Genomic DNA, 15,809 nt, shown 5'->3' with positions numbered 1-15,809 from the left:
AGAAGCCCTAGAAGGCTTTCTTTTCTATTGTAATACAGTCTTAAAATAATAATCTCCCTGTAATAAGTGTGCAGAATGGAAATGACTATTTGCCGCGGGGGTGATGTGGCTGCAGTTTTGATTAGCATGTAATGTCAGTCAATAACAAACTCCTTCCCATTGAGGAGGATCTCAGCATGGCTTTCCCCACCTCTGGCATCATAGCTTTTTGAGTGGGAGCTGACCTATGTAAGGGCTTTATTCTGCATCCCTGGTGTTTTTGGAAACTTCGCCTTTTAAATTCTGTGGACACAGCACAAGTCCTTCCACTTGTACCTATTTTGAGGGCCAGCTGTATATTAGTTATCCAAGTGGGAGTAGAAATGATGTCTGGAAGGGTTAGCCAAAGGCTATTAACACTGTAGTTATAAAAATGTACGAGACATTAAAAGGAAAATTTGGAAAATAATCACTGCTACTCCAAGTGCAGCTATAGCCAACCCCTCTAATATACCTGTCTCCCACAATGTTCTCCCATCAAATCTATTCAGCTGAGCTTTGTGCAGCAAGTTCAAAGTCACCCATGAAAACATGATTTGTACCTTTACAGTATCGACAGAGTCATGCAAACTTGACTGTTGTACCTACTGCCACTGCCACAATAAATTGGCACACCTCTGTGAGGAACCAGGACTCAGAAGTGTGACGTGTTGTAACTTTAATAGGTGCAATTTGCCATTTGACAGTATAAATCTATCAGTATCATTTGTTGAGATCACCTCCATAATAACAAAATACAGACTTGCTCTTTGACGTTGGAACATTTCCAAAATTGAACATCATCCAGATAATCCTCTCTGTGTCTTTTATACAAACATCCCAGTGCCATGCAGTGAGAAGGTAGCTCCTGTATGCTATTCCTTGTTTTACTCTTCTAATGAATGTTTTTAGGGACATCGAAGGTTTCTGGCTTGGCTTCAAGTTCCAGTTTCTTGAAACAATTGGTAATTGTAGTGTTTACAACTATAAAAATGGCTTAAACACAAACCCTGCAATTTTCAGAGCATTCTTGTGCACTTGACTTGGAACATACAAGCCAAGAATAATTCTTGGGAGCGGTGTCCCCAGAAAATCCAAGCCTTTTTTAAAAAATGTAATGGATAATCAACTGTAAAGCAAAAATATTCTAAGAACTTCAGTGATTGATTAACCATACTGTTTTGAACCTTTCTTGTGTAAATGAATGGGTAAATGAATAAAATATACAGATTGCAGTTGCAAAATACAAAAAAGTGACATATGAGTGATGAAAGCAGGCTAACAGTAGAGTAATGCTTTTCATTAAGGAACTGCCTGCATATTCATTAGAGCTAGTCGATTACTTAAAAAATACATTCATCAGATAATTTATTTGATGGATTTTACCATTATTTGTCAAATAATTTATTCAACAAAAAAAGGTAAAATTAATGGAGTAGTGCATTTATCAAATCTTAATGGACAGCTCTAATACTTATTCAGTTCTGTACATTTAGGTTGATTCAGGATTAGTAATACTGCTGCAATCAATGCAGAAAAATTTCTTGGCAAATCCATTACTCTGTTGTTTTCTCATATACACACAAATTTCATGTACTTCATCTAGGCTATTCAAACTGAACATCTTATAGAAAAAAAATTCAAAGAATCTAAGATAAAGAACATGGTCTGACAGATCATTGTTACCATTTAAAAATAAAAATTAAAAAAAAAAAGAAAGAAAAAGGAACAAGCAGTCCCTCTGAGGTGAGTCACATCACACTGGTGTCAAGTCCACTGCCTATTTGGGTTCCTCACTTTATTATCCCTGCTCTTCAGTGAAATGTTCAATGCATGTTCAGTATTCCTGACATTTCTTGATATTCTAAGAATTTTTATCAAAAAATTGCTTGACCTCTGACTTCTACCACAACAAAACATAACACCACCTCACTTTTTTTTTTTTTGTGAATATTTATGCTTTGAAAAGCTCTGTGGGTTTTTTATAACTAAGCAAATGCTTAGTTATGCTTCTTAGATAGATGTGAAAGATATACTCTACCATCTACTGTATGTTTTTCAGAAAATAGCTGTTTTAAACAATTTTTACATCTACTGTTATTCCTCAGTCTGCCTTTTTAGTGGAAATAAATTCCTACAGGGACTAGAAATGCCTTTATTATTCTTTATTAAAGAGTAATAGTCCCCTTTTCATTAGCCCCTCTGTGGCTTCAGTTGAAGATGTCTCCATGGCATTTCTTATGCCATAGTGGATAAAGTGGAGAGAATTAATTATATAGCAGCATTAAAGACTGAGTCTGCAACTTTGCTTGAAACAGATTAGTTCAAAGCACAGTGCTGTTCAGCAACAACAATACCTGCTGTGCTAAATAATAACTGAGTCACAAAATACTTGCCCTGTTCAGTGGACAGGATCAGCTTAAATCTCCAAGCCACAGCTTCCATATTGCCATACTCAATGGATGTAATTTCTCAGCAAGACCAGAGCTTTCACATGAATTAAGGTTTTATCTTCCTTTTCTCTGCCATTAAAGCTCCAATTCTAAGGTCTCTGGAAATACTTTGAAAAAAGAGGGTGTGGCCATTAGTCTACAACGTGAAAATTGCTAGATCCTATGTTATTGCAGAGTAACAAATTCATCACATAAGGCTGAAGGGTCCTTGAAGGATGTTCCAAATAAAAGTGGGGTTTTTTTAAAAAAAACCAACTTAGTAGTTCTGTAATAAAAAGTATATTAAGTTCTCCCTTTCAGTCACTGAAAGGACATTAGACTTGAAACTCAAGCATGTCCTCTGTCACCCAGAGTGAACCAAGCAGAAACAGCAGGTGAGGGAGTACAGGTGGATGTCAGGGGAAAGAGGGAGAACACCTGCATGTGCCAGCTGGCTGTGCAGATTTCCTGAGGTGTTCCACAGCTCAGTGCAGATTAATGTCTCACACATCCTCCTTCAATTCTAGGAAGATAAACAGTGCCCATTCTTTTAACGGATCCATGTATAATCAGTTTCTATGGATGGTTTTTTCAGGAAAGCCACACAACTGACTGAAATAGGTTGGGGGTTTTGTTTTTTATTTTTAGGGTTATTTAATTGTTTAATATCTTCTTGGTGATTATGTACACTTCCTTGTTACAAGCACATTTACTATAAACATATATGCTTACCCTAAATTGTTCATTGAAAGGACAACATAGGTTTGCTTTAGGCAGTAAACATGGACTGATGATGTCTTTTGGACTTTCTTAGCAATTACGTAGTGACTTCATCCACATGACATATTTTCTCACTCAAATCAGATTTTCTTCCACTATTCTACTGCCCTTTTGATTCATCCCTGACAGCCATTTAGAGAGGTGAATTTAAATTCACAGTAGTAATAGCACAGGAATACTTTGCTTGGAAATCTCACTTGGTCACTGAAAGAAGCTTTTGTGGTTTTGAATAAATCACACCATGGGATTTTGCGATCATGTCCACAGCAGAATTGTGGATATTTCTGAAAAAGCAAAAAGCCAAATCCTCAAGAGGATTTGGCAAATTGTGGAATGTATGGATATCTTTCTGCCAAGTATTCACGCCTCCAAAATGGCAAATACAGCTTGTTCTCAGACTTGACATCTCAGTCATGCTCCTGATACTTTCTCCTTCCAGGTAGCTCATCCATTCACTGAAGCTAGTTGTGCTAAAAGATAATACTCAACTATGTCACTCCTCTTTGCCATGCAAAACTCCTTCTGCAGGGCTCCTGTATAAGGCTCCAGATGCACCCTAAGAAAGGTTTCCATCTATGCAAAGAAACCATAGGACAGGAGCAAGGTGTAGTCTGAACTTTTTGATGCACCTTGAATCAGTTCATTAAACAGCCTGATTTACGTCACTCCTAACACACCTTCCCAAAAGCTTCTTGGAAAAGGAGAAGAGTAAACCTAGTAATTATTCACACTGCAAGCAGAATAGACCCCAGTCCTACCACTGGATCTAATTGGGCTAATAATTCTGGCTGAGGTCAGGTGCAGATCAACTGGTTCATTCTTCCTGCCCTTGGCTGCAGAACTGAGGGTGAATAATGTGTTTAGTTTTGCAATCCAGTAAGAAACATTGAATCCGTAAGTCTGCAAAGCTGTTTACCCTGATGAAAAGCATAGAAACCTCATTTATTTATTTATTTATTTATTTATTTATTTACATCTTCTTTTAAGTGATATAAAGTGACATAAAGGAAACACTTAATTGAGTCTAAATCTATAGCTTGAAGTATGCAAAGGAAATCTTTGAAGTATTCATAAATAAAAAGCAATCCTATGTGAACATTTTTTATTTCCTGAGTCAGGATTTGAAATAAACCCATTTGGCTGTGTTTTAACTTTTAAAACAAGGGAAATCATTAAAGTCTTAGAACTATAAGATTCTACCCCTGAATAATGGAAAATATTTCCCAAAAATACAGCCTAAAGGGGGTTCATTAAGGTTTTTGTTCCATTTCCTACTCCCAGATAAGACTGCTGTTGTATACTTAAAGCATTCAAGAAGATATATTCACTGGGGACATGGTAATGAGATAAATCAGTCAGGAGACAAACCCTGACTGTTTGACTGCCAGCTTGTGTCCAATTTTATGCAATTAATATAGCATACATTTTCATTTTGAAGCTTAAACTGTTGTATTGTTAATAGCTTAATTCCGTTCTCCCCTGACTGAAATAATGATGACCCACTGAATGTTGTCATTTTACCCAGCCATTAGCCATCCAGCCAGAAAGACAGAAATGTATTGCTCTCTGTGGCAGAACTCAGACCATCACAAGCTCATTAATTCAAACGCTCATAATGAGGGTCATTGTACAGACTGATACAGATACAGCTGCTCTGAACTTCAGACATTTTTTGAAAGAGCCAAATTCAATATGATATATGTAAAAAATTCAAGTATATGCCTAAGAGAGCAGCAGGAGAAATTTTCTCATTCTTTTTTGTGAGATCTGACATCAGCATATAGATGGTTTCATCAATTATTGAGCCAGAGACTAAGAAAGGAAAAGGGAATGATTTGGGGGTTTCATTTTTGAAGTTTGAATGTAAAGTGCTCAGACTGAATCAGAACTAGTATGTCTGAGTCTTTAGAATTAGCTACCTCTTTCTTATACCTTCTCTTCTTTGTAACACTAGAGAGCCTTTAAAGGCTGGTATTTGAAATGTTTTAATAACTTTTGAAAGGCTGGGGTGTATCTTTTGCGCAAAGATATCCTACATGAAATTACCAATTCCTTTTTCATTCTATAAATAATGTGTATTGGAAATAGCCTCAAAACCTCAGTCTCGTATTAAACAATTACAGCAGTGTTTAAAAAACAAAACTGTCTTTAGATAATTCCTGGATGAGGAACTGGGGGGTGAGGGAAATCCAGGTCTCTCTGCTCCAGTGAATATTTAATTATTTATATGGCATGGAATAGATCCATCAGTAGCAGGGAATGGAGAGAATTCAGAGCCTGGAGAAACCAAGGGTCATAGCCTAGTCTGAATATTAAGGAAAACAGAAAACTGTGCCCCATGTCTCCAACATCCTATACAAATGCACAGTCCACGGGGATTTTCATTGTTCAGGAGTGTCCTTTCTGGTTTTATTCAGAAAAGCTATCCTAGTCAGGAAGCGTTTCCTGGTGAAAACATAGTCTAAAACAGTAAATGTCTTTTAGTGCTAATGAACTGACATTTTTCAAGAAAAAAAGTATTAGACAAAATTTTTTTGAATGCCCTGTCCTGATCCATTTCATTTCACCAGAAGTCCAGGTGCTAACTGAGCTACCGCCATGAAAGACACACCATTCCCCTCTGAGCTTTCAAGTGCTCTTTGTCTTGCTTTAAAAAAGGAAGCAGGGCGGGAGGAGAAGGAAAAAAGACGTCTTAGTTGTCAAATTTGACAGCTGTCAGCTATCTTGATGGGGCAAAATGATGATAGATCACTTCACTCAGTGTCTTACAATTTAATTGTAATTAATTATGAAAGAAATTACAGCTCTTCAATTTGAGTGCAAATATTTTTATTTGCAAGTTTTATTAAATTTTGTGTAGTTCATCCTATTCAGTGTTCAACTAACAATAACTATCATTCTGTATCTACACAGAGGGAGTTCCATGCAGTGTGAAGCACTAACATGATATTTACTTGAGGGCAGAACACTATGTTACTCTTCCAGTATGTCAAATGCGCACCTTTAAGACTGGAACTAAGGACCTATTTTAAATATAGCAATTGCTAGGCATTGTGCCATTAGCAGAACTCCAGCAGCCTGGAGCACTTAGGATTTTAGGACCTATATGCTCATTTTTATATTATTACTAACTTTCCAAAATACAGTTAACAATCAGCAGAGAAGTTTGTAATTTGCTTAGACAATAGATGAGATTGTTCCTCAGTGCTCTCTGCTGGGGCAGTCCCAGACCTGGGAGGAGTAGAAGCCAGAGCAGCAGTGTCTTGCTCTGCCCATGCCCAGCTTTCCTTCCTTGCAGAAGCACCTGTTCAGGTAACCATGGCAGTAGGGACAGAGAAGGGGGGATGCAAATCTGCAAACAGATTTCCAGAGCCATCCAAGATGTAGGTGAAGGTAGGTTAACTCCACACACTGCTTTTCCCATCTTATTCTAAGACACATATGATTGGTTGAACAGACCTCCCCAGGCTAATTCCTTTGGCAAAGCCTCCTTATTGTTGACAAGATGATTAGGAGAGCACCAGGAAATTTCTTTGAATTCTCAATTACTTTTTCTCTCCTACAAGAGGAAATTATCAAGAGCAATGCTGTGGGTCAGATCTGGTCCTAGGACTTGTACCACTCCAGATAGCTCTGAACTCTTCCTTGTGTGCCTGCTGGACCTAACCCACCAACATCACAATTCTGAACATGGGAACTGTATCATGGAGATCCCCAAAACATCTGCAGGGCAATTTCACTGTCCTGCTCTATACTACAGTGTGCATCCATGACACACTTAAGTGCTAATCTGCAGAGCAAAACCTGCACCAGTGTCCACTGTTGCCTGTGAATCCCTTGGGATTGCCATTCTCTGTGGTGTGTAGTGATAAAGCTTTGACAATCCTGGTGACAGTGGGAGTTTTACTATTTAACTGGAGTTCTGCATATTGGCTTAATGGGGCCAGAAGCCACTCCAAAACCTTAAATCCTTCTGACCCTTTTCATATGTGATCTCCCAGAGAGAGATGTACCAAACACTTACCATCCTTTCTCTAAACTCCATCTCGGGTGTACAATAAAACCCAGCTCATGCAGATTTGTGTCTCCTCAGAGATTATCCAGAGTTATACAGCTACATAAATGTAGTTGCCCATATCTACAGAGTCCTGATTTCATGGCATCCTAATAATTGCTCTTATTCAATGTCCATTTCACAGAAATATATTTTAAGTTTTTCATTTGTTCATAAATATACCACAACATTTCAAGAATTTAAGAAGGCTAAAAATACTTTTACAAATATCTTTAAGGAGACTTGATTCCCTGAAGATGTTGTGAGTGGAGGCTTTTTCTGTATCAGTCCTTGACTTTGATTAACCACTTAAAAAAAAAAAAAAAAAGGAATAGATTAATTATTAAAATTAGTCCTGTAGTGCACCTGAGCAATGATGAGTGAAACATGATTCCCACTGAATTGCAGAGGAGGCAGGGTTGAGGATGCTCAGCACTTCAGAGAATTGGGCTGGTGGGGATTCAGGAGACTTGATTCCCTGAAGATGTTGTTAGTTGAGGCTTTTTCTGTATCAGTCCTTGACTTTGATTAACCACTTAAAAAAAAAAAAAAAAAGGAATAGATTAATTATTAAAATTAGTCCTGTAGTGCACCTGAGCAATGATGAGTGAAACATGATTCCCACTGAATTGCAGAGGAGGCAGGGTTGAGGATGCTCAGCACTTCAGAGAATTGGGCTGGTGGGGAGAAAGTCAGAGGTTTCCTTTGTAAAATGGTGAGGACTGAGTGCACTGTTTGCCCAATAGCAGTTTGGGGTGGTTTGTTAAATAAATAAAATACAAAAAATTATTCAGTTCAGGGCTTGGAATCAATGCAATTCCCCTCTAGTCTATTAGACTTGCCGAGAAGCCCCTCTCAGGACATGCAGCAGTTTCTCTGACTGCTCAACCATGTAATAGCACTGAAAACAAAGGCACCAGAACTTGCTGTGTCACACTGTAACATCGTTATTCACTTGATAAAACTGTGGCCATGCCACAGCATTTCACGCTCTGGGTTTGCCCCAAGCTGCAGTGTAACTCTGCTCATTATTCAGGTAACTCGTCCCCAGGCTGGCCCTTCCCAGCCCTGTGCAGAGCCTGTCCTGAGCTCGGCTTCACAGCTGCCTGCACATCCTGCTCTGCTCCAGCTTGCTCCCTCTCCGGAGACAGCATGCCTTATGTTTGCCATTTCATTCTCATTCACCTTGCCTGTCACCTTAAGGCAGTCTTAATTATAATATCATTGAAGGTTTATTCAACAAGATCTTAAGACCGTGGTTTAATTACAAAAATGAAAACACACGATTACAACTAAAGCAAGAATAAAACAATATTTGGCTGTAAGTAGCTGTTGAAACTTTTTAGATGTTTCAGTGTCTCTCATCCAGAAGCCCCTCTGTTTGATCCAGGATTTCTTGTGTACATCTATATTTTAGATTACTTTTACAGCCTACCACCTCCATTTCTGCTCATTTGAAACTCAGTTTTGGATAAAAATTCAAATGTCTTAAATGTTTGTATCTTTGGCCAGGCATTTTAAGTGATTTGACTTCCCATATCATTTGCTGGAACACATATGGCTCTTTGGGGATATCAGTTCTATTTCCTCTTTAGTCCTAATAAATCCAACTTATTAGTGTTCCTAACTCAGGCCTGCCATCCAACATGAACTTTTTACTTTCCGTTTCCCAGAAATAGTTGAGGCCATTGGTATGTTCATAGCAAAGAACATGCAGAGTATCAGGTTGAAGCAGAATGCATCAATTTTAGGATACCTTTTGGGATTCCTTTTGGATTACCATTTTTCTCCAAAGGCCACACTTGACACGTTGTTTACATTAGCTGTTTTTTTCTCCGGGATTTACCCATGAATTCATGCTGTTGTTTTCCTGCAAGTTTTGCTTCACTTCCATGTCTCAGGATAGTTACTAATACTTTGGTTTTATCCATTTCATCCCCCTCAAAGGACAAAATGCTGTTCCAGAGGCTTCCAGCTTTGGTTGAAGCATTATGTAAAGCCAGACTATGCACTTCTGCTTCGCTATAGAAATTTTTTTATTAATGGAGTGCTTCAAAATGGGGCAAAGACTGACTTAAGATTTTATAAATCTTGGAAATGAGCAGGTGTTTCAGAAGTTAAGTTCACCCTCATTACCCTGTAACACTACCTCCTGTGAGGCTACCTGAGACATATTGTACAGTAATTGTGTTCTGGCAGCTGACTCTGAGAAGCCAGTGTTAACCTCTCCCGTTCCCCTGATACATACAGATTATTCCCATTAGAATGGGCTGCTGAATGAAAAGATCATAGTTAATGGGTATTACTTTAATGCAGAAGGCCAAATCCTATTATCCTGTGCAACGGACAGTGCAAATAGTATTTGTGTAAAGGAGCTCCACTGGGACAAGGAGAAATGGAGCCTGCTGCCCGCGCCATCCTTGCTCAGCAAAGCCTTGCCAGTTCTGCAGCTGTTATTGTGAGTAAGGGGGGGTTGGCCCATAGAGCTTCTCACAGAACCTATTTCTGGCAATAGGAAGGTGCTCACTGACATTAGTAATCCTACTGAGGGGCTGGCACAGAGGAAGGTTGGCTGCATGGTTTGTGCTGCCATCTCCAATGCAGTTTCTGAAGAAGTAGCAGTGTGCACTCCATGCTCACGGTACTTTGATCACATTTCCCGCTACCTTTTTCAAATTAATAAGTACATTAGCTGGGTTATGCAGATTAAAGTGTGTGCACAAACTTATTTGATATATTACTCACCAACAAATATAAGATAAAAAGTAAGTCTGCATATAATTATCCACAACTGGTGACTGACTTATAATTAACTTTGAAAAATTGCTGGTTTAGGAGATATCATAGATTACAATTTTAAATATAAGGAGCTTCAGAATAGCTCTCACGATCAGCACTAGTACAAGGTATTCAATGAAGGACTAATTCCCTAAACTGCTAATCAACTCTATCTCCTGTCCTTATCAAATTGTAAATATATTATGCTTCATTAAACTATGAGCATGTAGCTAATTAAAGCAGAGTCTGCTTTAATATCAGATACTCCCCCCTTGACACAACAAAAATGTTCTAAGGACATACCTAATGAGTGTTAACAAATGAAAATTATTCCTTTTCAAGTGATGCTGTGCTCCAACAGCTTTTGGTTTTCATTTCAGAGATTTTTGTTTTAGTTTGGTTTGGATTTTGTGTTTGGTTTGGTTTTTTTAAATAAAAAGAAGCAGGGGAAAAACCATACAGTCTTTCTGGAGAAACAGCTTGGGGAAGGCATTAATTCTATTCATTCTACAGCTGGAAGCCCACAGGAACTGACCAAGGGATCGCAACCAAAAGTTTACAAACAGTACCTGAATGACACAGAGCTAAAATTTAGTACATTCACTGACATTTTAAATAGATTCTGATGTTAAATGCTACAAAGTAAGAGAGCAACCATCCACATTTTTAAAGGAATGCAGTATAAATTTAAATGAAAGATCAGTGAAGCCTAGCCAAGCAAAGAGAGGATCAGAACCACAATTGAGCATCATTTGCAAAACTGCTTCTTTTAGTCACTTTTCTTCGTTTCAAACTCAAATAAAGCAATGCCATTTTACAAAAATCAAGGAAAAAAATACCAAAATTATTCATCTGTGACGAAAAACCATAAAATATAAGAGAGAATATGCAGCAAGGAGCCTTTCAACAGAAGCTAGATTTTTTTAATTATTTGTGTAAGCCTCTAAGATTTTTGTGTCACTTGAAAGTCTTCACACCCCAAAGTCCTCATAACGAATGATGTTATTAATGTTATTCAGCAACAAAAGACACACGTTTCAAGATCAACATGATACAGTACAACAGAAAACCCATAGGGTACAGGGTTTTTCAGCAGTTTCTCCATTTCCCTTTCCATTTTTTTAATTCTTTCCCTTTCCCTTTCCTTTTCCTTTTCATTCCTTTCCTTTCCGTTCCTCCATCTCTACGTAGGAAAAATAATCCCAGCAGGAAATCGAAGAGATTTACCGATAAAATAAATAAATATTTGCAGACTGTTGGTAGTGATACTGTTGAGATAAGGTAGGGTTACATCCCTGTTTGATCAGTGTTTATTTCAGGGCTCATATTTTTTAATAGAAGTGAATCAGAACAGGGTGGGTTCTTTCCCCTCCTGGCACGGGATTCCGTAAGTTTCAGATACCCAGAAACTCTATCTGACTTGTTTCATTTAAAAGTTTAACAGTTATTGGCATTCAAGAGTATCGTGGTTTGAACTAAAAGTTCCTTCCTTTGCTCCCCTCAGGTTAATTTGTTGGCTTTTGGAGTGATTATTTATAAAGTATTTCGACACACTGCAATGTTAAAGCCAGAAGTCAGTTGTTATGAAAATATAAGGTAAGTTTGCCATTCAATACAAATTCTACCTTCTGTAGGTTTAAATACCAACAGAGATGATAGTGACTATTCAAAAATAACTGTTTAATCTCCTGAGATTTGTATAAAAATAAAGATTTTTTTTTTTCTGTTATTACCCTTACCTATATTTAGACATAAATTTTGCAATCATTATTCCCATTGAGCAATACCTTGTATGCTGGGGTGTGTGTGAGGGGTGTACAAGGAAAACAAGTGGGCCATATCAACCAGAGGGTGAAGGCTGACGGCAAAGTTAAAGAAGAGATTGTCCTTTTTTCTTAAGTATTTTCCACAGCCTCTATGCAAGCCAAAACAGATTTCAAAACTTACTCCTGAAATGGGACCAAAATATTTGCCTTGAAGTAACAAGTAATTCAGTGATAAGAGATGGAGGCATTCGTGTTGCTTGGGAAAAGCCTGCAGTAGGACGTTGTGTTTCTGTGGCACTGGGGGAATGGAGCGGATTCTCTCCAGGATTTCACTTTGCATGCTGCTATGATTTTTCCATCAACTCACTCTCTTTAAATCTGATTTATAGGGACCTTGAAAACCGTTTGTGCAGGAAAAGCTGAAGTGTACTACAGGGAACATTGAAAACAACTTACTGTTTGTGTTGCTTAGGAACACTCCTGCAGTTTCAATGCATTGAACTAGATTTATAGTCAGGATTTAGCAATTGTTTGATTGATTACTTTCCCTTATTCCTCACCTTTCATAGCTTCATGTGGTGACCTGTTTCTAATGAAGTTGAAAATTATTCATTTTCAGGGGAACAGTACTAAAAATTTCTGCTGTACAAAGGAAGTCCTGCAATGACTGAGCTGAGAATGAATAAGAAAGTAATCAGTGGCTTCATTTCCAAGACAACATGCTGTAATTTGCTCAAGCCTGTGTACAGTGCTCTACAGCATCTTGGAAAAAAAATTTTAGCCCATCAGTTCCTACAATTTTAGTGCATCAATATGCTGACCCAGGAACTATTTGAGAGTACTTGTGCTCTAAAAACAATTTCTTGGGGTTTTTTTAAGAGAAAGAATTTTAACAGAATCTGATTTTACAACTGGCACCATCCTCTGCAGTGAACCTGAGAGGCAGCCTGGGAATCCTTTGATGTCATGCACATGCACTGACCTAAGAGCATACTGAACATTTTTCTGGGTTATTTTTTTGAGGAAGATAAGGGGGAGGAGGAAAATTGGGGGAATGCTTCATAACAGACATATGTTTTTCCTTGGGGAATTACACTAACAGTAGATTTAAATCAAATCATATGGTGCTGCAGTACACTAGAGAAAACATATTTGAAGATTAAAGAAGCCAGTGTTTTAAGGCCCTCCAGTTTTACTCCTTTGCTCTTCCATAGTGATTATGTGAGTTTGTTCATGCTAAAGTGCTACAGCACACCCTGAAGAGCAGTCCTTGCATTTGCACTTCTCAGGCCTTTGCAGCTCTGAAAAACTTTCCAAGGCAGCATTCACCACCCAAAGTGGAGAAGAAAGGGGAATAGCATGTGCCTGCATGTTGGTCACAACGTTTTCTTCCTGTCTAGATCCTGTGCCCGAGGTGCCCTTGCTCTCCTGTTTCTCCTTGGAGCTACCTGGATTTTCGGGGTCCTCCATGTGGTCCAGGGATCCGTGGTTACTGCCTATCTTTTTACAATCTTCAATGCCTTCCAGGGGATGTTCATCTTCATATTTCTTTGTGTATTGTCTAGGAAGGTAAGTGTCCTACTTCTTGTGGGAAATGACTCAGTCTCATGTCCCTACACAGTCAGGTGCCCAGCCCTGAAATTGAGATTTTGCCTTCAGTGGTGGCAGAACCACTTTCCAGCTTTTGTGTTCTCACATATTACCTCCAGTTTTGAAACTGAGGCATGAAACATGGAAAAATGGGGCTTTTTAACTGTAAAACTGGTTATAGTGTCATTAACCTGATGAAATAATACAATGTGTGTAATAAAATTTCCTTCCAGTCTTTTCAATTAGCAGCAAGATTCACCCACACTACCCTTGGATGATACTTTCTTCAGTGTTCTGTCCTAAAGAAAAATTCAGCCCCACCTTAAAACATCTAGTGATGGGAGCAGTACAAAATGAATTCAAATACATATAGATCTATCAATAAATCTAATTCATAAATACATTCAATCTTTTTATTTCAGATTCAGGAGGAGTATTACAGATTGTTCAAAAATGTTCCTTGCTGTTTCGGCTGCTTGAGATAAAGGGAACGAAAACACCCAAAAGCATCTCAGCAGAAGAAGGAAGCAACCTACATGCTATTGTTATGGATAATACTGCAAAATATGGTATTGTGAAAGTATGAAATGACCCAGTGAGCAGGCATATCTCTTAGCTGAATTACTGGTTTTGTACATACATGTGCATTTGTGCAGAACATCTATTTTATTCTGTATAAAAACAGTATACAAAACAAACTGGATCATTGCAAAACAAATATTAATAAAGACAAGGGAAAGCAGCAAATTTCTAAAGAACCTCAAGACTTTGTGACTGAGGTTTTGTTTCTAATATTAAAAATATCTGCAGTTCTTGAAAGCAAGATACCAAGAACCAACTGGCACAGCAGATTTTATGAAGTGCTTTGCTAGTGGAAACATGTTCACCATCCTTTTGTAGTAATGAACTTCTTACATTAAGTTGTATGTGACCATCTGCAGGGAATGGGTTCCATTAAAGAGTCAATAGATAAAGATCTGCTTCAGCCTAGTCTTTTGAAAACATTTCTTTTAATTTAAAGTAGATTAAAAAAGGGATTTGTTTAATATTATTCTCTTATCACTCTGAAATATATATTTGTATATTAATCAATCCTTTATTTTTATAACTTCTAAAGAATTGTTTAGATCTAAAGAGCTGAGGTCAGATCTGATACAAGAATGGTGGGACAGTCATTTTATTACTGAAAGATTATTTTGTGAATACTTTGAAACAGATCTGGTTCTTGTTTTATTTAATTGCCAAAAAGACTGAGATCTGCTTAACTGGCACTATGATTTTGGAGGCTGTGGGAAGAAGATGCTTTCACAGGTTTGTCACTTCATAGAGATACTTGGAATCCAGGCCTTGTAAAACCAAATTAAAATGATAGGAATCACCCACACAGAACGATACAGATTTAAATTCAAGGTAATTTGCCTCTACATTGTGTAAAATTGCAATTACAACAGTTTTCTCTACTCTTGACTCTACTGAGTCAAGCAGTTGTCTTCCTCTGAGGCTCCTGGGTTTTAAATAATCCTGCACTTAACCTTAGGAGTATGTACAGAACTACTGAAATCAAAGGGAGGATCGAGGTGCAAGTTTGGCAGAGCATAAACACATTGCATCAACCATTCCACCTATGGCATCTGACTTATTTGAAAAGTATGCTTTAATTTCACCCTTTTAGCACCTAAATTGTGTGAAGTGCTGAGCAATCTCCTGTCCATGTTGCTTTCTCAGGAAGTGTCTAGGATCTCAGATGAAGCCCAGTATTTTTACCAGTGAGACACTGTAAATATGTAGTTGTTAATAAATCCCACTGTTGTGTTGTCTGTTAAAATAAAGCACTATTCTGAATTTTATTTATATTACAGGAAATCTGGTTTTAGTAATGGTCAACTTTGGTTTTTATCTTTTTTCCATGTACACAAGGTTTTCATTGTATGCACTGCAATGACAGGCTTCATTAAGTATATTCCATGGCTCTGTCAAGTTTTTTGAAAAAAGAGGAGTCTATTTTTCAAAAAAATACTAAAGAAATCTCCTGATCTTTTGAATGTAAAATATGTGAATAAACTGGAGTGCTTTGCTTCCACATTTTGACATTTCCATTCATTTAAATAAATACAGTGGTAAAAGTTCTCATTGTTACATATCATTTGCCCTCAATTATTTGCTGTATTTCCTTTGCTGTTGTATATTTTGTTCTAAGGTTGGGACATGCAGATACATATTACTTAAAAGAGTATTTTTAGAAGGATATCTACCAGCCCATCATTTTTAATCTCCTGCAGAACTGTAACCTATAGTAAGCTGATCTGGACAAAGCATCTCTAGTAACTATATAATGACTTCAGCATGCTCAGGGAGATTGAAAAAATTTCCTTGGAAAGAAAATATATCATA

At 37.7% G+C, this 15,809-nt stretch overlaps 1 protein-coding gene across 1 annotated transcript in view; it reads left to right on the top strand.

The window, feature by feature from the left end:
- ADGRL4 (adhesion G protein-coupled receptor L4) overlaps positions 1-15,556 on the top strand; it is a 73,846-nt gene extending 58,290 nt beyond the window's left edge. The window contains exons 14-16 of the mRNA XM_008640838.2: positions 11,567-11,658; positions 13,229-13,397; positions 13,841-15,556. Of these exons, the coding sequence (XP_008639060.2) occupies positions 11,567-11,658; positions 13,229-13,397; positions 13,841-13,903 (324 nt within the window). The 3' untranslated portion in view covers positions 13,904-15,556. The remainder of the gene's footprint in view (positions 1-11,566; positions 11,659-13,228; positions 13,398-13,840) is intronic.
- Positions 15,557-15,809: the final 253 nt, after the last annotated feature.

Source organism: Corvus brachyrhynchos, unplaced genomic scaffold (assembly GCF_000691975.1).
Source record: "Corvus brachyrhynchos isolate BGI_N302 unplaced genomic scaffold, ASM69197v1 scaffold48, whole genome shotgun sequence".
NCBI classification, from domain to species: domain Eukaryota; kingdom Metazoa; phylum Chordata; class Aves; order Passeriformes; family Corvidae; genus Corvus; species Corvus brachyrhynchos.
The sequence above is the reverse complement of the archived record's forward strand: the minus strand, read 5'-3'. Positions and strand labels throughout refer to the sequence as shown.